At 47.0% G+C, this 25749-nt stretch overlaps 1 protein-coding gene across 1 annotated transcript; it reads left to right on the top strand.

Annotated features, from left to right (window-relative positions):
• Positions 1 to 1304: 1304 nt before the first annotated feature.
• YIPF6 (Yip1 domain family member 6) lies at positions 1305 to 25140 on the top strand. Its single transcript, XM_073640919.1, has 7 exons — positions 1305 to 1467; positions 5626 to 5754; positions 12557 to 12635; positions 13945 to 13987; positions 19834 to 19959; positions 21063 to 21220; positions 22750 to 25140. The coding sequence occupies exons 1-7, from the start codon at positions 1423 to 1425 to the stop codon at positions 22872 to 22874; spliced, it is 705 nt and encodes a 234-aa protein (XP_073497020.1). The 5' UTR covers positions 1305 to 1422; the 3' UTR covers positions 22875 to 25140.
• Positions 25141 to 25749: the final 609 nt, after the last annotated feature.

Raw genomic sequence — 25749 nt, forward strand, 5'->3', positions numbered from 1 at the left:
AGGGTGTGTGGCTACCTATGCCTGCGCCTTAGAAAGGGTGTGCGGCTACCTATGCCTGCGCCTGAGAAAGGGTGTGCGGCTTACCTATGCCTGCGCCCGAGAAAGAGTGTGCGGCTACCTAAGCCTGAGAAAGGGTGTGCGGCTACCTATGCCTGAGAAAGGGTGTGCGGCTACCTATACCAGCGCCTCAGAAAGGGTGTGCGGCTACCTATACCAGCGCCTCAGAAAGGGTGTGCGGCTTTCTATACCTGCGCCTCAGAAAGGGTGTGCGGCTACCTATAGCTGCGCCTCAGAAAGTGTGTGTGGCTACCTATGCCTGCGCCTCAGAAAGGGTCTGCGGCTACCTATGCCTGAGAAAGGGTGTACGGCTACCTATACCTGCACCTCAGAAAGGGTGTGCGGCTACCTATACCTGCGCCTCAGAAAGTGTGTGTGGCTACCTATACCTGCGCCTCAGAAAGGGTGTGTGGCTACCTATGCCTGCACCTCAGAAAGTGTGTGTGGCTACCTATGCCTGCACCTCAGAAAGTGTGTGTGGCTACCTATGCCTGAGAAAGGGTCTGCGGCTACCTATGCCTGAGAAAGGGTGTGCGGCTACCTATACCAGCGCCTCAGAAAGGGTGTGCGGCTACCTATACCAGCGCCTCAGAAAGGGTGTGCGGCTACCTATACCAGCGCCTCAGAAAGGGTGTGCAGCTATCTATGCCTGCGCCTGAGATGTTTTGTGGCTACCTATGCCTGCGCCTTAGAAAGGGAGTGTGACTACGGGGTGTAGCTGACCTCCAGGAGTTAGCCAGTGTGAGCTCACCAGCGCCCTCCTCAGTCAGAGATACTCCCTGAAGCACAAAACATTCGGTTGCACTGTGATATTTGCATTGGCCTCCATGTTATTTCTATAGATTCGATGCCGCCTCTCTGCTGCTGCCATTACTACACCAACAGTAACCGCTGCAACTAATCCCTGGGCTCAGCAGTCTCAGTGATCGGCTGCAGCAGTGATGCCCTGTGGTTGGGAGATCGTGGCTGCAGCACCCCACCTGTAGCGGACAGTGAGCGCGGATTATAGGACAAGCCGGAGGAATAACATGCAGCCCGGGTACACTATCCCAGCAGGATGGGAAGGACACGTCCTCCCGGGCACAGAGCGGGCGGCGCCCCCTGCAGGACGTGCAGACGCTGCTCTCACTACAGCTGTTACCCCGTGACCCATTCGTGACCCCGAATTGTGCCCGCGCTTTCCAGTCACGGACACGCGCCCGCCCACACTGTGCAGCAGGGTGACGTCATCCGCGCTGCAGCAGGCTCTCCTATGACAAGTCACATGACACGTTCCTGATGACGCCTGACCGTGCGCCGGCAGCTGCTGATGACGTGTCACCTGACTCCACGTAGTAACAGATTGGGAAAAGCGGCAGGGAAAACATGGCGGACACTGAGGAGAAGCAGGAGAACGGGAGCAGACAGCTGGTGAGCGTCCTGGCTGGCCGGCCCGGGTCCGGCAGCTGTGCTGTGTATATGTGATGCGGGCGGCGGTGTCACTCCCGGGTCTGTGTGCAGGGTGAGGCCCTCACTGGTCGGGTGCCAGCCGGGTATTGTGCCGTGTGGTGCAGGTGCTTCTCCTCAGGCCCCCTCTTCTCACAGATGCCCTGTACCCGGGGTCCAAGGACAGGACGTGGCTGCTCCGTGTGCAGAAGCTCAGCAGGAAAACTGTTACATCCGGATTTTATGTGCATTTGTAAAAAAAAATGTTGGCATTTTTTTTTAATGACATGATTATTAAAATTAGTATTTTTGCAGTTTTCACAGCGGGGATGTTTTAGACTTCTACTTCCTGTTCTGTCAGGAAGAGTTTACAGCTGCGTGATTGTAGCCAGGTATGTTTCACTCTGAAAAGCTGCAGCGTTCAGAAAAAAAAAAAGAAAGGCCGGCGGGGGAGAGACCTGGCCGAGGAGGGTGGGGGACCGCGGGGGAGAGACCTGGCCGAGGAGGGTGGGAGGCCGGCGGGGGAGAGACCTGGCCGAGGAGGGTGGGGGACCGCGGGGGAGAGACCTGGCCGAGGAGGGTGGGAGGCCGGCGGGGGAGAGACCTGGCCGAGGAGGGTGGGGGACCGCGGGGGAGAGACCTGGCCGAGGAGGGTGGGAGGCCGGCGGGGGAGAGACCTGGCCGAGGAGGGTGGGGGACCGCGGGGGAGAGACCTGGCCGAGGAGGGTGGGAGGCCGGCGGGGGAGAGACCTGGCCGAGGAGGGTGGGAGGCCGGCGGGGGAGAGACCTGGCCGAGGAGGGTGGGGGACCGCGGGGGAGAGACCTGGCCGAGGAGGGTGGGAGGCCGGCGGGGGAGAGACCTGGCCGAGGAGGGTGGGAGGCCGGCGGGGGAGAGACCTGGCCGAGGAGGGTGGGGGACCGCGGGGGAGAGACCTGGCCGAGGAGGGTGGGAGGCCGGCGGGGGAGAGACCTGGCCGAGGAGGGTGGGAGGCCGGCGGGGGAGAGACCTGGCCGAGGAGGGTGGGGGACCGCGGGGGAGAGACCTGGCCGAGGAGGGTGGGGGACCGCGGGGGAGAGACCTGGCCGAGGAGGGGGCGGGGTGACCGGGGGTAGAGACCTGGCCGAGGAGGGGGCGGGGCGACCGCGGGGGAGAGACCTGGCCGAGGAGGGGGCGGGGCGACCGCGGGGGAGAGACCTGGCCGAGGAGGGGGCGGGGCGACCGCGGGGGAGAGAGCTGGCCGAGGAGGGGGCGGGGCGACCGCGGGGGAGAGAGCTGGCCGAGGAGGGGGCGGGGCGACCGCGGGGGAGAGACCTGGCCCCCTCTTCTCTCTGCTCTAGCGGATTGACAGCTCTCTCCCTAGGTTCACCGGCCGTAGCTTTTCAGAGAAGGACGTACCTTTCTGCAATTATGGAGTAGTTCTGGTCACCATGAATGTAATGAGTAGGTTCCCTTTAAAGGACACAAAAGCTGAGCCAACCGAGATCAAAGTGCAGTGGTGTTCAGGCTTATGGGTGGATAGATCAGAGCCAAATAGCAAAGTGCTTCTGCCTCTTTATTCTTAGTGTTGGGTGCTCATAGCCACAGGGTCCTGATCAAACCCACTGACAAGTCTCTCTAGTTTAGCCTTTATAGGGTGTTTTATCAAGTCAGTCGCTGAATGAACTGAAGCTGGATTATCACTGTCAGTTCTGCTTTTAAACCTGCCAGGTACTGGTGACGTCCCTGCGAGACCTGCAGATATCCAGCTATTCCGCCTGCTGTGGCCAAGTGCAGGGAAATATAGCATTGCATGTTTTTCATGTGAATCCCTAATAGACAATGTTGGAAGGGAAAATATTGGTGACAAAAACTTGTAATTAGAGTAAATTAGAAGAGATCTTGACAATTTGAGGCAGTGTATTAGGAGGATGTAGAGGTCTCTCTCTGCCATTATCTTTCTCTCCCTTGAAGTGCTCTTGACTAATCTGACATCGGGCATGAAGAGATCTCGGTGCACACTACAGTGGCCTATGGAGCCATGTGATGCCCTGTGTGTATCGTCCACAGCTCTATTGTAATTAATAGGATCCTTGCATTTATTGGCTTTGACGACTACCCCCCCCCCAACATTCAGTTATTCCTGGCAGTCCCACGGAGATTGAATGGAGCAGAATTACACATGCTCGACCTTTGCTTCATTCAGCCTAGGCTCTGCAGACCCCCTTTTTGGGGTTCCCAGCAGTTGAACCGTAAGCAATCCATAATTTATCCCGTACCCCGTAAGAAATAAATTATAAACGTGCTACAAACCCTTTAAATGGGAATATTGATTGTCAACATTAGACGTGTGGCTCTGTATTAGATATTAGTGTAATGTTAATTAGAAACTGAATAAACTTTATTTTTTTGAAACAGGAAATTGAAATCTCTCTAAATGTATGTGCACTCACAGCATCTGATAAGAAGCTTCAGAAAACCGCTGGCAATGATGTCTCTTGAAATGTTTTTTTTTTCTTTGTCATTTTTCCTGCTTCTTTGCCAATAGCTGTATGCTTTTTTGAAGAGATGGGTTTTCAAGTTCTGTCTGAATGGGGGATACTCGAGGGAAGTTTTGGAGGTGATTGGGTGAGAACGTAGTAGTGTGGAGGAGAGAAGGAGGTCTTGGGTGGACCAGAGATTACATGGTGGGAGGTTAGTTCGGAAATATACGGTGGAAACAGATTATGGACGGTTTTGTAGGTCAATGTTAGTAGTTTATCTGAATTTGTTGGGGAATTGGAAGCAAATGAAGGGATTTGCAGAGGGGAGAAGTGGAGGAGTAGTGAGGAGAGAGATGAACTAGTTGGGCAGCAGAGTTAACAGCGGACTGGAGTGCGAGAGTGTTAGAAGGGAAGCAACAGAGGAGGATGTTGCGGGAGATGATAAGGGCATGCACTAACATTTTAGTAGATTCAGGGTTTAGGAAGGGACGGATTCAGGAAATTTTTGAGTATATATAATATAAAAATAGTGGCTGCTTCCAAGCTGCCTGCAGAATGGTCAGGTCGCTTCTTTTAGCCACTTTGCGGCTTTCAAAACGTGAAGCTGGTAAAAGAAGTTAAAAAAGATGGAACCTGTGCACAGCAAGGAGTCGTGACATTGCTGTGCACATGGTCATTATTTTTAGCGGATTATTTAGCTCTTATTCAAGTGGGTTCCAGACAGAATGAGCCTGAATAAGGCAACATGTGCACATAGCCTAAAAAGTCCTGTGGGCATACAGCCTGCATTACCAAACTTTGGAATATACCGTCTGTATTCTCCTCTTGTTCATTGCCACGACCCCTTCCTTGTCCGGCTGTCAGTCTGTTATTAAGGTGTAGTGACTGGCCACAGTGATGTAGTGGCCTCCGCAGTCAGCCACGATCGGCTTGTAAGGCCAATGTTTGGCGGTCCCCATGGCCCAGTGGACAGTTGTTAAATCCGCTGTCCTCCCTGTACAGTGTCCAGGTCACCGCAGCCTCCCACATGGTGCAGCGTGTTCCTTCCTTCTGACGTGTCAGCGCAGTTTTCTCTGCCTGGGGAGTGATGGATGTGTAGTTTGCTGGTCACTTGGATTTTTATTATGCTCCAAGATCCTCACAGATGATTGATCATTATCAAATGTTTCTTCTGTCACATTACACTGACATTATAACCAGGAGAGTGTAGAAGTGCTGGAATATTGCCATCAATTGTTCACCTTCATTTCTGTGGCTGTGGAAGAGTGTATGAAACCACAAGTGCCATCTCTCATTCCAGGCTTGTAATCGGTCTGTTCCTCCATTTTCTATTCAATAAAAGTTTGTTTTAATAAGTACGTATGTCTTACTTTTTTAGAATTTTTACTTCTAGTGAAAGCTAGTTACTGAAATTCAGTGGCCCAACAGGCTGCACTTAGTTCCCACGGGTGTGAAGCCTCGTCTCGCTTTATTAGTGCCAGAAGGCAGAGGGTGGACTTATTATAATGCTCAATGGAGAGGCAAAAAGAAACGACTCAGTAATATCAAATTATTAATTGAATAGCTTTTGTGGTTTTTGTTTTCTCTCTCATACTTTTGCTTTGTGACCGTGAGACTTAGGACAAGGTGTCAGGATTACAGACAAGGCTTTTGCTCTTCTTCCATAATCGCCTTCTCTTCCAGTTTGCAGGCTTGTCAGATGTTTCCATATCGGGGGATATTCCGGTGGAGGGGGAGATCACAGTTCCTATGGCCTCACAGTCACAGGAGGAGGATTTTTCGACATTGGATGAACCAGTCAGAGACACCATTGTAAGTGTACAAACTAGAACATAACCACAGTAAAATAGTAGATGAGGCTAAGGCTGCGTGCCCACTATGCGTTTTTCAAGCGTTTTTGCCGCGGAATTTCCACTACGAAAACGCTTAAAAAACGCTTGGTAATACATGCCTCATGGTTCCCAATGATAAACCAGTGTGCGGATTATCATTGCGGAAAAATACGCAGCATGTCCATTAATTTTGTGGACATGCTGCGTAATTGCCGCCATTGACTTGCATTGAAACGCTTAATATCCTCTGTCAGCACATTTTTCCCCTTCTCCCATGACAGCACCACCCGAGAGAGGGTATCCGCCCACCAAGGACAGGAACCTACTGAATAAAAAGGTGGTACCTCTCCTCCGCATCAGTTTTTGGTTCCTGTCCCTGATGGGAGCCTCACCAGGTGGTACCTCACGTACCTGGATTATGGACGGTGCGGCCTGCAGGCCGTGGAAGCAGCAGATGGTCCCTGTTCCCAGCCCGTCTGGCTGCTGCCCGGGTCTGCGTGTGGGGAGGAGGTGCTGTTTTCCTTTGGATGCCTCCCCGCGTGCGCCGGGGCCTGCGCCTCGCAAAGATGAACTGAGCGCGCCGGCCGGCAGGTCTTCCGGGCTGCGCACGTGGGGGTCGCGTCGCACCCTGTGACGGAGCGCGCCGGGAGTCCGGGCTGCGCACGCGCGGGGTGCTGACGCGCCCTATCACGGAGTGCGCCGGAAACCGGGTCTGCGCATGCGCGGGTGGGAAGCTGTCATCCCGCTGCAAGCGCGCCGGGTGCCGCTGGGCTGCGCACGCGCAGAGGCAGGTGGATCTGCGGGTAGCGCGCCAGCTGGCTAAAATTTAAAAAAAAAAAAAAAAGAAAAAGAGAGATGAGCACGCTGCTGGAAGGGGAGGAGCCTAAAGGAGGTGGAGCCCTACTGCTTTTAAGGATGGGGAGCAATCAGGATGGCGGTGTCTGCATCCCCGCCATGATGAATGAGGAACCGCAGTCACCTGGGCAGCAGCTGTCACCGCCACAGGAAGTACAGCCACAGCCATCAAAGCAGCGCAAGCAGCTCAAACAAATGGAACGGGAATCTTCCCATCGACAAAGTCACAGCAGTGAGGGGCGTACGAGTTCCGGCAAGACTGGTCAGAAAAGACTTCGTCAGTCCACTTCCGCCAGATGGGAGCCCTCATGTGAACGGCAACCACCGCCTCCGGTACCCTAGTCTGAACGGCAGTGTGGTGAGTGATCTTCGTGAAAGTCCCACCTTGAATAATGTGTCTCTCTCTCTCTCTCTCTCTCTCTCTCTCTCTTCCTCTTCCTCTTCCTCTTCCTCTTCCTCTTCCTCTTCCTCTTCCTCTTCCTCTTCCTCTTCCTCTTCCTCTTCCTCTTCCTCTTCCTCCTTCTCTTCCTCCTCCTTCTTTTCCTCCTCCTTCTTTTCCTCCTCCTTCTTTTCCTCCTCCTTCTTTTCCTCCTCCTTCTTTTCCTCCTTCTTTTCCTCCTTCTTTTCCTCCTTCTTTTCCTTGGGGCAGGAGGCGAAGAAGTGTAGTGCTAAAAATAAAAACAGGGAGTGTGCTTTATGCAAAATCGGTCTTCCCACCTCCTATGCTCAGACTGTATTCAGAAAACCATTGCAGAGGAGTCCCCCAGGTTTTCTTTAGAATTAAAGGATCTAATCCAGACAGAGGTCAGAGAGTCTTTAAGAGGCTTAACCTCACTCAAAAAGAAGAAGCGAAAACTAGTTTCTTCAGAATCAGAGGAATCAGTGGAGTCCCGTTTTACGAGAGAACTGCCTTCCTCCTCTAATCACTCCTCATCGTCATCGGAGTCTTCGTATGATGATGGGGGGGGGCAGACCTTGTTTTTCGGTTGAGAATACTGAGAGACTAGTTAAAGCCGTCAGAGGGACTATGGGTATTACCGATACCAAAGTGCCCAGAACAGTCCAGGATGTTATGTTCAGGGGCTTAGACCAAAGGAGGAGACGCTCATTCCCGGTCAATGACAGGATTAAATCTCTGATAGAAAGGGAATGGAAGAAACCGGAGAGGAAGGGTCAGCTGCCGTCATCCTCCAAGCGGAGGTACCCCTTTGAGGATGAGGATGCGGCTAAATGGGACAAAACCCCTAAGATTGACGTGGCCATTTCAAAATCTTCAAAAAAATCCACTCTGCCCTTTGAGGATTTAGGAGCCTTAAAAGACCCGCTGGATAAAAAAGCGGAGTCCTTCCTTAAGCAAACCTGGGAGTCGTCAGCAGGGGCCCTTAAACCGGCAGTAGCAGCGACCTGCACTGCTAGATCTATGATGATCTGGCTTCAACAATTGGAAGACCAGATCAGGGGGAATGTGTCCAGGGAGAAAATTCTATCAGACCTTCCTCTTGTGCAGGGAGCGGCTGCATTCCTGGCAGATGCATCGGCAGATTCAGTTAGGCTGGCTGCCCGGTCTGCAAACCTCTCTAATGCAGCCCGTAGGGCGCTATGGCTCAAGAGCTGGCCAGGAGATGTGCAGTCAAAGTCTAAACTGTGCTCAATCCCTTGTGAGGGGGACTTCTTGTTCGGCAAAGGTCTAGATGACATCCTAGATAAAGCCGCAGACAAAAAACATGGATTTCCCACGGTGTCTGGTTCCCGATTTAACAGTTCCTTTCGGAAGAGAAAATACAGCCGCAGTAAAGCTCCCAGAGACCAAGGTAGCTGGAAAGACCGAAAGCCGTATAGCAGAGGCTTCATGTTTGGGGGTCCCTCCTCCGAGAATAAGAAAGCCCCTAAGTGACAGTTCCCCCCAGGTGGGAGGAAGATTGTCCCACTTCCTGCCTGCCTGGAAGAAAATTTCATCCAATTCTTGGATCTTAGGGATAATCAGGAGGGGGCTCACACTAGAGTTCAAGAGCAGGCCCAAGAACACTGTCAAAATATCAGCCCCCAGAGGTTTAGCGGAACAGATAGCCTTACAGCAGGAAGTTCTCTCTCTGCTCAGGAAAGGAGTTCTGGTGGAAACACCTGCACCCGAGCAAGGAAGAGGATTCTGTTCGACCCTCTTCCTAATAAAGAAGCCGGACGGCTCCTTCAGGACCATTGCAAACTTAAAGAGACTGAACGACCATTTAATCTACAGGCCTTTCAAGATGGAAACAATAAAATCAGCCATAAAGATGTTATTTCCGGACTGTTTTATGTGCGTCCTCGATCTGAAGGACGCCTACTACCACGTCCCGATTTTGCCAGATCATCAACAGTTTCTAAGAGTAGCTGTACAATTCGGCAGGCACGTAAGGCATTTTCAGTTCGCAGCTCTTCCCTTTGGCATTTCCATGGCGCCGAGAGTCTTCACAAAAATCATTCTGGAGGTCACAGCGCACTTGAGGGAAAGAGATATTTTAGTCATCCCTTATCTGGACGACTTCTTAGTAGTGGGCAGATCAAGTCAACTCTGTGCTCTAGCCCTGGCGGACGTCATGGCCAGTCTAAGACGCCTAGGTTGGCTGTTAAATCTGGAGAAGTCAAGGCTGGAACCAAAGAGGGTTCAGTCTTTCCTGGGTCTCATTCTGGACTCTGAAAACCAAACCTGTCTTCTGCCAGAGGAAAAGAAACTGAAGATCAGATCCCTAACATCTCAGATTGTCAGCAATCCGACCATCACCCTGAGGAGTGCAATGTCTCTGTTGGGTACAATGACGTCTTGCATTCCGGCGGTTCAGTGGGCCCAGCACCATTCCAGATGTCTTCAACAGGAGATTCTGGCAGCGGACAGGCGGCTCAAAGGTCGCCTGAATGGGAAAATATCTCTTCCAGATGTTGTGATCAACTCCCTGGACTGGTGGACATCTCCGGTCAACCTATCTTTGGGGGTTCCTTGGACCTTCCAGGTGTCGGATACAATTACAACAGACGCAAGTGCGGAAGGTTGGGGAGCTCACCTAAGGGATCGTTCTGTACAAGGCCTCTGGTCGGACAGCGAGACAAGCCTCTCTTCCAACATGAAAGAGCTGTTGGCAGCCAGAAACGCGCTAAAAGAATTCAGTTCTGTTCTTCAGGGTCCTCACGTCAGGATAATGTCAGACAACAGATCAACAGTCGCCTACATCAATCATCAGGGGGGTACCAGGTCTCTCCCTCTGATGTTAATAGCGGATCAGATCTTCAGGTTTGCCGAGAGTCGGCTGGTTACGCTCTCGGCACTGCATATAAAAGGGGAAGAGAACATAAAGGCCGATTTCTTGAGTCGTCACATCTTGAAACAAGGAGAGTGGGAGTTGAATCCAGCCGTTTTTCAGCAGATTGTGGATCGGTGGGGACAGCCCCAGATAGATCTGTTTGCAAACAGACACAATCGGAAGACCGAAACCTTTTGCTCCCTGAATCCAAAAGAGGGGGCGTTTGCGGTGGACGCGCTGCAGATTCAGTGGGATTTCACTCTAGCTTATGCCTTTCCCCCTTTAGTACTGATCCCTACTATCCTGAGGAAGATCCGAGAGGAACGGGCGAGGGTTATATTGATCGCCCCGTTCTGGCCCAAGAGACCATGGTTCACTTGGATGAAGAGAATGTCCCAAGCAGATCTATGGGTTCTTCCGGACATCCCGGATCTCCTCAGGCAGGGCCCAGTCTGTCATCCCCAAAGAGCGGGCCTGCATTTGACGGCTTGGATTTTGAGAGGTCGCTATTGACGCAAAGGGGGTTTTCTCCAGATCTTGTTACTACCCTTCTAGCAAGTAGAAAGCCGATAACAACTAGAATCTATGGTAGAACCTGGGCTAAGTTCTTGTCTACCTCGGGTCAGTCTGCCAAAGGGAGGGTTCCTATTGAGGCCATACTAGAATTCCTCCAGAAGGGGTTAAACATGGGACTAGCCACCAGTACTCTTAAGGTACAGGTATCGGCTCTGGGGGCACTGTATAATTATGACTTGGCAGCAAATAGATGGATCATTAGATTTATTAAAGCCTGTCATAGATCCAGACCTATTCCTGTTCCAAGAATGCCTCCTTGGGACCTTAATTTAGTTCTGGAAGCATTAACCAAACCTCCCTTCGAGCCCTTAGAGAAGGGTTCAGAAAAAATCTTAACTTTAAAGACTGCGCTATTGGTGGCCCTGACATCAGCTCGTAGAGTCAGTGACTTACACGCACTATCCGTTAACCATCCATTCACTCAAGTATGTATGGATAGAGTAATCTTAAGACCAGACCCGGCCTATCTTCCAAAGGTAGCCTCCAAGTTCCATAGGACGCAAGTAATCACTCTCCCTTCCTTCTATCCTAATCCTAGGGATTCTGAGTAATATAAGCTTCACACCTTAGATGTTAGGAGGGTGTTAGTCCAGTATTTGGAAGTGACAAAAGCCTGGAGAAAGAGTGACGCTTTATTTATATCCTTTCAGGGGGCTAGGAAAGGACTTAAGGTTACAAGGGGGACCATAGCTAGATGGGTCAGGGATACTATTACCTTAGCCTACTCTTCTAGCAATCTGCCGTTTCCTGAGAACCTGAAGGCCCATTCCACCAGAGCGGTAGCTGCTTCCTGGGCTGAGAAGGCGGATGTGCCCATCGACATTATATGTAAGGCGGCAACTTGGTCATCCCCCGCTACGTTTTACAAACATTACCGTCTTGACCTTTCCTCTTCTACTGATCTGTCCTTTGGTAGAAGGGTGTTGCAAGCGGTGATCCCTCCCTCTGGTATTTAATCTCTATAAATCTCTCAGGTGGTGCTGTCATGGGAGAAGGGGAAAAGATCCTAGTTACTTACCGGTAACGGGATTTTACAGAGCCCATGACAGCACCCTATTAATTCCCTCCCCTTTATCACTGTGGTGTGCACTTTTTTTAAGGTGTTTAGTACATATGTTGAGGTGGTGGTTATGTATTAACCTGTCTTCGGAGGCCCTCTCATGCTCTGAAACAAAAAACTGATGCGGAGGAGAGGTACCGCCTTTTTATTCAGTAGGTTCCTGTCCTTGGTGGGCGGATACCCTCTCTCAGGTGGTGCTGTCATGGGCTCTGTAAAATCCCGTTACCGGTAAGTAACTAGGATCTTTCACACACGGATATTAAGCGTTTCAATGTGTGGATGGTACCCCGGCCTGGAGAAGACTCCAGACCCGGGTACCATAGAACCTGTAAAAAAAAGAATTTAAAATAAAAAATAAAGATTATACTTACCTTCTGATGTCCCCCGGCCTCCTCAGCGATGCGTCCGCTCTCTGGTTCGGCTTGCGGTGGTGTGAGGACCTGCCATGACGTCATTTAGTCATGTGACAGGTCACGCGACCGCTGCGGTCGAGTGACCTGTCACATGACTCAATGACGTCATCGCAGGTCCTTTCACACCACCGCAAGACACCGGGGAGATCGGACGGAGCGGAGAAGGAGACCGGGGGCCATCGGAAGGCAAGTATAATCGTTATTTTTTACCATTCTGATTCTTTTTTTTTAACTATTACTTGGTCACACTATATATGCCGGTTGCATGGATTTATATAGTGTGACCAAGTTGTCAAGCACTTTCCAAGTGATGCTAAAATCGCTTGGAAAAGCGCTTGATAACCCGCATGCAGAAATGCATGTGAAGAACGCTTCTACATGGCGGGAAAAACGCATGTAAAATCCGCATGTGTTTTTCCTGCCAGGGAGAAGCGGAAAAAATATGCAGCATTTCTGCATCGTGGGCACTTAGCCTATATCTCTGGAGCACCCCTGATGATACTAATATGCAGCTTTTTATCAGCATTTTGTCTTTTATAGAGTTCAGAAATTGAGCACTTATTGTTTCCGGACTGGTTATCACACATATTGTACTATTTTCAGATGCGGGACCTAAAAGCTGTTGGGCAGAAGTTTTTTCATGTTATGTACCCTAAAAAGAGTAATGCCCTTCTGAGGGACTGTGAGTATCCAGACATTGCTGACTCATTCTACATCTTAGTTTCTATGATATAAATTTTTGTCAAGTTTTGTAAAATTCATCTTCCCATTCACCAAAAGAATGTGCCCCAGGAATTAAAGAATATCCTTAATGCATATATATTAGAGTTCAGCAAATTTATATGCAGGAGCCTGATCCAGTGGCCATGTCATCAGTCGGTGGCCGCCTGCCGGGGGTCCTGTGAGTGTCTTCCTACCTACGCTGATTAGTAAGGCAGTCATGACATTATTGGTGCAATGCGCACATGATGGTGCAATGTGCCTGTTTATTAAGAGGTGTCAGGGATGGCAGCAGGGAGGAGGAGGTCCAGAGCACATGTACTAATGAAGGGGTCACTGTACCAGAGCCCTGTAGATCTTTTTCCACAGCTCTACCAATTAAATAATGGTGGTCTACTGAGCTATTAGTGTCATAGTCCAGGGGAAACCTCTGTAACATTGTGCTTCTTTGATCTGCAGACAGGGCACAGCCATGCCACATGCTAATGTCTGGGTAGTGCACTTGTGTGCACATTTTGGGTGGGGATTTATAATTTGGCTTGTGCCGGTTTTGTTGGGTTACTAAGCCACAAGTTCTGGCACATGCCTTGTCTGAGCTTGAATTTGCTAACGTTTACTTCTTGCTTCACTTTTTAAAAGTTGAGAAAAGGGTGTGAGACGGCGTGTGACCAAGAATAGCTTTACACATTTATTAAGTGAAAAAGCAGAAAATGTGAAAAGTAAAATCCGCACTAAATTATTAAAGTTGACATATTTCAGTATAATTTTCAGTTTGACATATAAGACAGCAGTCTTAAAGCGAATTTCCAGGATTTTTTTTTTCTATAGACTTGTCTACTGTAAATATAATAGTCTTCTCTCGCCCACAGCAGATACAGGACTGCAATTCCAACGCTATTCCTGTCTTTGGCTGTCTGCAGCATTAAAAATGATAACAGTACATGACCGCTGCAGCTAATCACTGGGTTGGGCCAGGCTAAGTGACTTTGGACTGCTTTTGAGCAACCAATAAGCTGCAGAAAACTCTTAAAAGAGCAGTAATGGAATTATAAATTGAGTCTAAGAGTAAAGTCATAGGTTTGTGAGGTTTTGTTTTAGAAATTTCTAACGTTTTTGTTTAAGCGGCAAGCACATGGATTTTTACAAGCCCCATTCAGATATATGGGACAGTTGCAGAAATGTCTGCGTGTCTGAAATATTCTCTGTTTTGGTTTAGCAAATATGTCATTGCAGCTTTTACCTGGTTCTAATGCCATCTGTTTTTTCCTTAGGGGATTTATGGGGCCCTCTTGTTCTTTGTGTCTCACTTGCACTGTAAGTACTTGCTTTAGTTATTTCATTTCTGTGCATGCCTTACAAAAAAAAAAGATCAAGTTAGAGTATTTGCTTCGTGTTAGTTTCTACACTGCTCAAAAAAATAAAGGGAACACTTAAACAGAATATAACTCCAAGTAAATCAAACGTCTGTGAAATCAAACTGTCCACTTAGGAAGCAACACTGATTGACAATCAATTTCACATGCTGTTGTGCAAATGGAATAGACAATAGATGGAAATTATTGGCAATTATCAAGACACCCTCAATAAAGGAGTGGTTCTGCAGGTGGGGACCACAGACCACATCTCAGTACCAATGCTTTCTGGCTGATGTTCTGGTCACTTTTTGAATGTTGATTGTGCTTTCACACTCGTGGTAGCATGAGGCGAACTCTACAACCCACAGAAGTTGCTCAGGTAGTGCAGCTCATCCAGGATGGCACATCAATGCGAGCTGTGGAAAGAAGGTTTGCTGTTTCTGTCAGCGTAGAGTCCAGAGGTTGGAGGCGCTACCAGGAGACGTGGAGGGGGCCATAGGAGGGCAACAACCCAGCAGCAGGACCGCTACCTCCACCTTTGTGCAAGGAGGAACAGGAGGAGCACTGCCAGAGCCCTGCAAAATGACCTCCAGCAGACCACAAATGTGCATGTGTCTGCACAAACGGTTAGAAACCGACTCCATGAGGGTGGTATGAGGGCCCGACGTACACAGATGGGGGTTGTGCTCACAGCTCAACACCATGCAGAATGCTTGGCATTTGCCACAGAACACAAGGATTGACAAAGTCGCCACTGGCGCCCTGAGCTCTTCACAGATGAAAGCAGGTTCACACTGAGCACATGTGACAGACGTGACAGAGTCTGGAGACGCCGTGGAGAGGGATCTGCTGCCTGCAACATCCTTCAGCATGACGGGTTTGGCAGTGGGTCAGTAATGTTGTGGGGTGGCATTTCTTTGGAGGGTCGCACAGCCCTCCATGTGCTCGCCAGAGGTAGCCTGACTGCCATTAGGTACCGAGGTGAGATCCTCAGACCCCTTGTGAGACCATATTCTGGTGCGGTTGGCCCTGGGTTCCTCCTTATGCAAGACAATACCAGACCTCATGTGGCTGGAGTGTGTCAGCAGTTCCTGCATGATGAAGGCATTGAAGCTATGGACTGGCCTGCCCGTTCCCCAGACCTGAATCCGATTGAGCACATCTGGGACATCATGTCTCGCTCCATCCACCAACATCACGTTGCACCACAGACTGTCCAGGAGTTGGCGGATGCTTTAGTCCAGGTCTGGGAGGAGATCCCACAGGAGACCATCCGCAACCTCATCAGGAGCATGCCCAGGCATTGTAGGGAGGTCGTACAGGCACGTGGAGGCCACACACAATACTGAGCCTCATTTTGACTTGTTTTAAGGACATTACATCAAAGTTGGATCAGTCTGTAGTGTGTTTTTCCACTTTAATTTTGGGGGTGACTCCAAATCCAGGCCTCCATTGGTTAATAAATTTGATTTCCATTGATGATTTTTGTGTGATTTTGTTGTCAGCACATTCAACTTTGTACAGAACAAAGTATTCAATGAGAATATTTTATTCATTCAGATCTAGGATGTGTTATTTGAGTGTTCCATTTATTTTTTTGAGCAGTGTATATTATATTTTTAATAGAACTGGTGGATATTTTACTGACATGTTAATAGCATTTTGAAATCATGCGACCACTGCACTAAAATCTCGTCTGCCGGGGGGAAATTAACTTTGTTCCTCCCAGGTGCCTCTGGCTTTCAGTCATAAAGGCGAGGCTTCAGTCATCACTCAGTACATAGTGAGCGGTGGCTGTAACGGCCGGCTATACAGCTGTCAGTCAGTGGTTACATCTGACTAGACATGCTCTTCATCGCTCAATTAATTTGTATTGAGCGAGGTCACGCACATCTAGTTGGGATGTGGCCAGACCACATGTGACTGCCTGCTCTCACCGGCAATCCTGGAGAATCCTGATTGCATGCAGTGCACACGCTGTAAGGAATCAGAAGTCTGCAGTCACAGTGTCACAAGACCTTTAGGAGCAAGTGAAGGCAGCAGTTTGTGTACTCTCTCCTATATTCTATTCACAGGCTGGATGTGTTAGCTAGCTTGACAAAGACCAATATGTACAGTGGGTACGGAAAGTATTCAGACCCCTGTAAATTTTTCACTCTTTGTTTCATTGCAGCCATTTAGTAAATTCTAAAAAGTTCATTTTTTTTCTCATCTCACTCTGCACCCCATCTTGACTGAAAAAAAACAGAAATGTAGAAAATTTTTAAAATTTATGAAAAAAGAAAAACTGAAATATTACATGGCCATAAGTATTCAGACCCTTTGCTCAGACACTCATATTTAAGTCACATGCTGTCCATTTCCTTGTGATCCTCCTTGAGATGGTTCTACTCCTTCATTGGAGTCCAGCTGTGTTTAATTAAACTGATAGGACTTGATTTGGAAAGGCACACACCTGTCTATATAAGACCTCACAGCTCACAGTGCATGTCAGACCAAATGAGAATCATGAGCTTGAAGGAACCGCCCAAGGAGCTCAGAGACAGAATTGTGGCAAGGCAGAGATCTGGCCAAGGTTACAAAAGAATTTCTGCATTACTGAAGGTTCCTAAGAGCACAGTTACCTCCATAATCCTTAAATGGAAGAAGTTTAGGACCACCAGAAGTCTTCCTAGACCTAGCCGTCCAGCCAAACTGAGCAATCGTGAGAGAGTTAAAGAAGAACCCCAAGATCACTGTGGCTGAGCTCCAGAGTTGCAATAGGGAGATGGGAGAAAGTTCCACAAAGTCAACTATCACTGCAGCCCTCCACCAGTCGGGCCTTTATGACTGAGTGGCCTGAAGGAAGCCTCTCCTCAGTGCAAGACATATGAAAGCCTGCATAGTTTGCTCAAAAACTTATGATGGGCTCCCAGACTATGAGAAATAAGATTCTCTGGTCTGATAAGACGAATATAGAACTTTTTGGTAATAATTCTAAGCGATATGTGTGGAGAAAACCAGGCACTGCTCATCACCTGCCCAATACAATCCCAACAGTGAAACATGGTGGCAGCATCATGCTATGGGGGTGCTTTTCAGCTGCAGGGACAGGACGACTGGTTGCAATTGAAGGAAATATGAAAGCGGCCAAGTACAGAGATATCCTGGATGAAAACCTCTTCCAGAGTGCTCTGGACCTTAGATTTGGCCGAAGGTTCACCTTCCAACAAGACAATAACCCTAAGCACACAGCTAAAATAACAAAGCAGTGGCTTCAGAACAACTCTGTGACCATTCTTGACTGGCCCAGCCAGAGCCCTGACCTAAACCCAATTGAGCATCTCTGGAGAGACCTGAAAATGGCTGTCCACCCAGCCAGAGCCCTGACCTAAATCCAATTGAGCATCTCTGGAGAGACCTGAAAATGGCTGTCCACCAACGTTCACTATCCAACCTGACGGAACTGGAGAAGATCTGCAAGGAAGAATGGCAGAGGATCCCTCAATCCAGGTGTGAAAAACTTGTGGCAAAATTGTGGCACTGTATTGGTGTAAAGCCACACCTGACTCTGCTACTTATACACCTTACCTGCATTGCTGATTATAGGCTGCTGATTCTAGGTTAACTTGCCAACAACAATCACAAATCTGCAATCTGAAAATGAACAATAAGAAAATTAAACTTCTTCCCATCAATCATGTCTGGTGTATATACACTACAGAACTCTGCCGTCCTGGTGCACAAGGAGTTAAAGGCTAAAGAAAACATGGTCCTCCGTCTTCTGGTAGCTCCTTGTTCTGGCCCGTCTTGTATCTTTGTCTGTACTGCAGGCTGATGTTCATTTATCTACTTATTGTCCTGCACTCTGTCCTTTAGACATTGATTTTTGTCTGTCCTTTCCATGCCCTGCGCCCTGACCTTGATGTTTGTCTGTCTTCTCCTCAGGGCTGTGGAGTCTGTAAGCCAAACCTCTGACTCTGACTCCCGACTCCAACTCCCTCATACATGGCTCATGTTTAATTGATACAATTACTATAGTAAAATTTTAACATCTGGCTTTTTATCACCATTGTAATACAATAATCAAGCTATTTCCTGTTCACTCTAGCAGTTCTGAGATGAGTGCAGTCCTTCCTTCCCAACGTCTTTTTCCGCTGATCTGTAGAGGAGGAGCTTCACTACTGAGCATGTACATAAAGTGCAGCACAGATTCATCTCAATTAAAAGCCAAGATCCTTAAATCAGGAATAGAAGAGACATTTATGGTTCATTTCATAACTAGTGATAAGTGATTGTTCTTGCCACTGCTCGATACTCCTTCGAGCATCGGGGTGCTTGGGTACACTCTTTACTCAGAGTATCGCGGGTGCTCAAGCGCCATGCTAACATCTCCACCCCGCATGTTTTGTGGCTGTTAGGCTGTGTGCCCACAATCAGTTAATACTAGGGTTCTGGACGCAGAGTATTTTTGCTGTGTCCAAAAACACTGTGTTGTACAGTACAAGCACAGTGGATGAGATTAATAGAAATCCCATGCCCACTGTGGTTTTGTACGCTGTGTAACCTCACCTGCTCTGAGGGGGTTCTGAGCCGTAGCGTGTCAATTTCTCTTGCAAGGATGCTCAGTCTTCTGTGCTGACTTTTCCCATAGACTTGCATTAGATGCAATAAAAGAAAAAAAGCACATGCGATGTAATTGTTTTTTTAAAATTTATTAAAACCAGGCTAAAAACTCCTGCGTAAAACACACTGTGGGGTTCCCCCTATTTTTGATAACCAGCCAATGTAAAGCAGACAGCTGCAGGGTTATATTATCAGGCTGGAAAGGGTCAAATAACCAGGGACCTTTCCAGCCTGATGATATAACACTGCAGCTGTCTGCTTTACATTGGCTGGTTATCAAAAATAAGGGGATCCCTACATTGTTGTTTTTTTTTAAATTCCTAGCCCCCAGCCGCCCCAGAATTAGCACATCACATTAGATGCGCCAAATCTGGCGCTTTGCCCGGATCCTCCGATTGCTCTGGTACGGTGGCAATTGGGAGAAATGGTAGTTGGGGTTGATGACAGTTGTCATTTGTCAAAAAACACAGCTGCCTTCAACCCATGGGGTTAGTAATGGAGAGGTGTCTATCAGAGACCCCCCATTACTAACCTAGTAATAAAAACACACACACACAGAAAAAAAACACTTTATTTGAATAAATACTCTCCCTCGTTTACCAATTTATTGCCCAAAATGTTGCCATGCAGGTCCGATGTAGTCCATGTTCCCTGAATGTCTCTGGTGTCTGTGAATAGTACTAACGTTCCTGCTATTCACAGGTTCCGGGTAGTGAGTACAATGCTCATCAAAGCCGCTGAGTTTCTCTGCGCTCAGCGAGACCTGGCTATGATTAGGAGCGTTGACTTGGGAATATAGTCTTAGAAAGGCAGAAATAGTGGTGAAGAGATCAGACTGTAGAGAGCTACCAAAGGATGAAGCGTGCCGTCCCTGGCCGCGCCTAAGGTTTTGTGTATACACATCACACACAAACAAATAGTGTGCAGTATATTTTCCCATTGGCTTCTGTTCAGCTTACTCCCCATCATTTTACATTTCTCCGGTGAGGCCTCTTTGGGAAGTACTTGTTTTCTGATATCAGCGGAGTATGGAGTCATGCAGGCAATGCTCCAAGATGGAGAAGTATGAAAATTTAATTTCTCTTGTTCTGCAAGAGAGCGAATGTGTCTACATTTTTGCACCAAATTCCTGATCCAAAATTTCTCTGCTGTCAGTTCTTTTGTAAACTATTTCTATATATCTGTGTTATCCTCTGATAGAATGTTACAAGGCGGCCACGCAAACAGCGAAGATGATGGAGGACCTCAGTTTGCAGAAGTGTTTGTAATCATCTGGTTCGGGGCTGTCGTCATCACACTGAATTCTAAGCTTCTCGGTGGAACCATGTATGTACATTATGAATGGAGGGTTGGTTTTTGTTTGTTTTGTTTTCTTTTAACCCAGCTATTGCCTACACATTGAATAATGCAAAAATCAAAAGTACAACTGGTCTAAATCTTGTAGGAGTAATTAAATTGTTAAACCAGCTAAAATAGAGTGTATGTGCATGCGTGCGTTTAAAAAAAAAAGGTCCAAGGGCGGCTAACATCTGTAACTGATTGGTGCAGAGCCAAATTGTGAAGACTGCATGACTGTGTCAGGGGATATCCAAAATGGTAGGTCTTGTAGGGTGTTCCTGGTAGGCATTGGTTAGTGCTACCAAAAATGTTCAGTGGGAGGACAGGTGGTGACAGTCATGGGTGCACGAATTCATTGATGGTCCAGTTCTGACCAAATCCCATAGAAAAGGTACGGAACACAAATTGCTGAAAAAGTTAATGTTGGCTGTGATAGAAAGGTGTCAGGCTCTAATTTGTTAGACTTGGCACTACAAAAAGCCCCTGCAGTGGGCACATGAGTGTGCAGTCATTTACCAAGGAAGGAAGATGCGGCTTGTCTTTTTACTCTGGCCATGTTCTGTTTGGAAACCTGGCATTTACGTGCATGTTACATGGCTTGTTCCTGAAGATTGATGCAGACAGTGCACCCCTTCTTGGTAACAGCATGCCCTAATGTCAGAAGCCACTTTCAACAGGATGCTGCCCGTCACACTGCATAGATGGTTCATGGTTGGTTTGAGGGACACAACAGTACAAAATGCAGACTCTGCCTCCAGATATCAAGTGGGGCGGGCGTGCTGGAGAAATACGTGATCCATGGAGACTCCACTTCACCGCTTGGGGAAATGCAGAATTGTCTGTCTGCTAATGTCTTGGTGCAGGACACGTTCAAAGATCTTGTGGCGTCCATGCCTCAATGGGCCAGAGCTATTAAGGCCGAAAAAGGGAGATCTGTGCAATATTAGGCATGTGGGTTTGTCATTGCTGATTGACGGATAAGGGAAAATAATGTATCCACTAAATCTTCTCGGTTGTGGAAAAAACGAATAATGCATTCAGGTTTATTGAGCATGAATCCTTGTTACAGTGTCTTCTCCTGTCTCTCTTAGCTCTTTCTTCCAGAGTCTGTGTGTGCTGGGATACTGCATCCTGCCCCTTACAGTGGCCATGCTGGTGTGTAGGCTGCTGGTCATGGCCAGTATGAGCGTGACAGCTTTCATCATGCGGCTAGTCACAGTGGCTGCGATGTTTGCCTGGTCTACTTTTGGTAAGTTTTTTTTTTCCCTCCCCATATTTTAAAGTATAAAATGAGCTGCACTTTCTGTCACTTCTCAATCAACAGGCCAGCTGGGGTCACAGTTTGGGTTATCGCAGGGGATGGTTTGCCTTTTTTTTTTCTCTTTTATATCCTACTAGCTATTGAGCCCGTTCTACGCCCGGGTAGCGAGCATTTTTATTGGTATATGGTCTCCCATGCTGGTATTTGTGCTGCCTCCATCCTGGTATGCATAGCACCCCTCACCCTCAATCCTGGTACGCATGGCACCCCTCACCCTCAATCCTGGTATGCATGGCACCCCTCACCCTTTATCCTGGTATGCATGGCACCCCTCACCCTCGATCCTGGTATGCATGGCACCCCTCACCCTCAATCCTGGTATGCATGGCACCCCTCACCCTCAATCCTGGTATGCATGGCACCCCTCACCCTCAATCCTGGTATGCATGGCACCCCTCACCCTCAATCCTGGTATGCATGGCACCCCTCACCCTCAATCCTGGTATGCGTGGTACCCATCATCCCCCAATCCTGGTATGCGTGGTACCCCTCGCCCCCCCTCTATCCTGGTATGCGTGGTACTCCTCGTCAGGTAAGTATGGCGCCGGAGATCGTGGTATGCGTTCAGTGTCTACGCATACTGTGATCTCCTCTTACCTGTAACGGCTCCGTGCGTTCTTCTGTCTGGAGCCAGACTGATCGTCACACATGCGCAGTCTATAAAGGCTTCAGAGGGACGCTTAGCCGATTATATTATAGATTGTGACATAAGTCCGTGTCAGTGCCCCACAGCTTTGCCATGCCAGGGAGGACTCTGCAATGATGTTATTGTAGGGTTACATAGGCAGCATTTCTGCGGCTGCTGACATTCACTGCATAATAGGGGCTATAAAGGCTGGAAAAGAGAACCGAGAATTTATTATAAACCTCTTCTATCTGTCTTTTCACAGCGACACCCAAACTTTTCTGATGGGAAGGAGTTATAATCTCGCCCATATATTACAGGACCACTCACTATTTGTTTATAACTATTGTAATATTTTATTTCTTACAACTTTCCTGGTGATTGTCATGCAGGAAATCCCCTATGTATAGACAGGGCAGCTGGGTGTGTGCTTCATGGTGCCAGCAATTATTGGGAATTTATAGTAGTGTCCAGGTAGTGATGGAGTACAGCGCCTTCCCGAGGAACCAAACACTGTATAGTATAAGTGTCCTACCTATTCTATGCATGCAGATGAACAACAGAGCTGTTAGCCTCCTGCTTACCATGTCCAAGTCTACACGTTAAAGCTGATTAGAAAGTTGCAGAAGTCATGAAATGTCAGGTTATGTAATTTTTTAAAGATAAGTTTCCTTTTTAAAGCTTCTCGATTTTGTTCTATGGCTTCCTATGATTCATGCGCTGTCTTTTAATGTTTATTTCTGACTTGCATATTCTCTGTATTTACTACATGCACAACTAAATCAAATGTACACCCTTCCAACTTGAGATTTTTTTTTCTTTTTTTTTTCAGCCTCAACTGCCTTTCTTGCAGACAGTCAGCCACCAAACCGGAGAGCCCTGGCCGTCTATCCCATATTCCTGTTCTATTTTGTCATCAGCTGGATGATCTTGACCTTCAACCCTCCTCCCCATTAGTTCTAATGAGTTAGTTCGTTAAAAAGACTTAATAGGCTTGAAAAATGGGACTGTATTGGTAAAATGAAGGTCTCTAAATTACCACCAAAACTGAAAAGAGAGGTGGAAAAACCCACTGGTGTGTGCTGAAGTTCGAGGACCTTTGGGGTGGTTTGTATATAGCCCTGCACTAGATCAATACATATCTATTATTTTCATTACTGCCCATCTGCCATTCTAGGAGGATGTACTTCTTTATACAAGGATCCGGAAGTCCAGATCTGTAGCAATTTGCTTTTTTTTTCTGCTGTACTGGAAGCTTTTACTAAGATACCTGTAATATAAAAATTCATTACACTTCACCATATACGGTCCTGTTCTAGACCATGGTTATTATCTGATATCTTAGGCTGCATTCACACATTCATTGTATACATCTGTTTTGTTTTTTTTCTTGTTTTTTTTTTTTAAACTGACAGCTCATGGACCCATAGTTTCATTGATCCATACAGACGTTAATTTTAAAAATAGATCTGTGTGTCCAATTCATGAGACTTTTTGCCAAGTCTGATCCACAAATCAGATCAGAATAGGACTTGCAATTAATCTATGGGGATCCTTATGAAACAGAAGTCATACTTTGTACTTCAGAGTTACATCTGTATTTCATCTGTTTTTAACTGATCCATTAAGGGATTTGTTCCACGAACGAAGTGCATTTTAATTAATAGATGTTGGAATTAAAAAAAAAAAATAAATAAAGTTCATATTTTGGATGTGATTAAAAAAAAATGTTCCTGTGCTGAGATAATCTTATAAATGTGCTTCTGCTGTATACTGTGTAATGGCTGTGTCCAACCATGCAGATATGCTCCAGTTCATGATCGGCACATACCGCTGCTCCTGACCAGGGAGAAAGCATAAGTCCTTATGATAAGTGAGAATACAGACAAAACAGCAGAGGCTCACAGCTGTTTGTTTGTTCGAAGGAACACATTTCCCTGCCTGTTTTATCACAGGAGTGAATGCTTCTGCCGTGTCATCAGTCTTATGCACTCATCATAAATTAAGTCAGTGACATATAAGCCCAGCCACTGCAGAGCTCTTATGTCACTGACTTGATTTATGCAGAGGGCTGGAATCGCAGTAGAAACACTCGCTTCTGTGATATAACAGGCAGGGAAATGTGTTACCTAGTAACTGCAATAGCTGCAGCGAGCCCCTGCTGTTTCGCTTGTATACTCAAATGTCATAGGTGACTTATGCTTCAATCTCCTAGCCAGGAGCTGTGCTGTGTGCTGACCATGAACTGGAGCAGCTCTGCATGGTCGGACACAGCAATTACACAGCACGATTACAAGATTATCTCAGCACCGGAACACTTTCTTTTTAACACATCCAATTGTGGAACTAATTATTATTCTGAGATCTGCTGATTAAAGTCAACTTTGTTTGTGGGCAAAACCTCTTTAAGTTTCAATGGATAAAAAAAATCTGTCTACCTGCTTCAGTTTGGTAAATGCATATGATAAAAAAAATGCATTTAACGAAACACAACACACGGTTCAATTTTAACATGTAAAACTTAGAAACAATGTGTGAATTGTAGCCTTACACATTTCTTAGCACAGTAAAAATCATAGGATTGTGAAAGGGCAGTTAAATATTTGCACAAAAAAGGACATCTGAGTATATCCTGCATAGAACTATTAAGGAAAACTGCCTTTATTGCTTTAGACACTATGCCAATATCAGCAGATGGGGCTTCAGAGCAAAGGTCACAACTACTGAATCTCCCAATGAGACTGAAGTGTTTACATACAGAAAGGCCATGTAATAATCTGAACAAACACTAGAGGGCACTGCACAAGAACTAGTTTCATGTCGGTATAGATATATATCTGGATGTGTCTATACTATATATATATATATATATATATATATATATATATATATATATATATATATATATATATATATATATATATATATATATATATATATATATATAGGGATATTATGCATAATGGAGCACAGGCCTGATGAAGTCGCAGAGGAATGAAAATTCACAGAAGAATCTGCTTTTAAAGGGACTATGCATTGCTTTCTCCTCGCATACAGGGCCTAATGACTATTCAGTTACTACTGGGCATATTACTTTCTTAGGGTGTTGGCACGTTTGGAGAGCGGTCGGCTGTGAATTTCTTTAAATATGATTTTGTTTTAAATTTAAATGGTATAATGCAATCTATATTTATAATTTATTAAACTTTTTTTAATACAATAATGTGTTTCTGTTTTGAAATGATAAAGAAAAGATAATTGAGAACGAAGGTAATAAATAATGTCATTATCAATAGCTCATTATTAAAGGGGCTGTCCTCTCCAGATCGATAAGTCTGCAGTCTGTGTGAGTTCAGACCTATGAATCCCCCCCCCCAGGACACGCACTGTGCGCTGCGGGGATTCGCTGGCTTCGGACCCGGGACCGGAGGGTATGTATGAGTTACACCTACCCCCGGACAGTGGGCATATCCTCTCTTTTATACACTGGAGCGAAGCAGCACCCTCTAGTCTGCCACACCCACTTGTCGTTCACGTCACTAGTCGGGGTGCAGCCTCGCTCAATACAAGTGTATGGGAAGCGAGCCACAGCACACTTTACGGCCTCTTGTGTCGCCATATTCAGAGAGACATTGGTTTTACTTTTTTTTTTTCAGAATGGAATATGTCAGGGTTTTATTTATTCGCTTAGTATAAACTTGAAGTACATATGATTTGGATCTTTTTTTTTTATTATTATTAATTATTACACTTTTTGGGAGATGGATCGATTAAAAAAAAAAAGTTGGACAACAGTCAGTTTGAATAGTAATTACACCAGCGCCCCTAAATA

Source organism: Phyllobates terribilis, unplaced genomic scaffold, assembly GCF_046119375.1.
Source record: "Phyllobates terribilis strain yellow unplaced genomic scaffold, ASM4611937v1 Scaffold_7__3_contigs__length_470593459, whole genome shotgun sequence".
In the NCBI taxonomy this organism is placed as follows: domain Eukaryota; kingdom Metazoa; phylum Chordata; class Amphibia; order Anura; family Dendrobatidae; genus Phyllobates; species Phyllobates terribilis.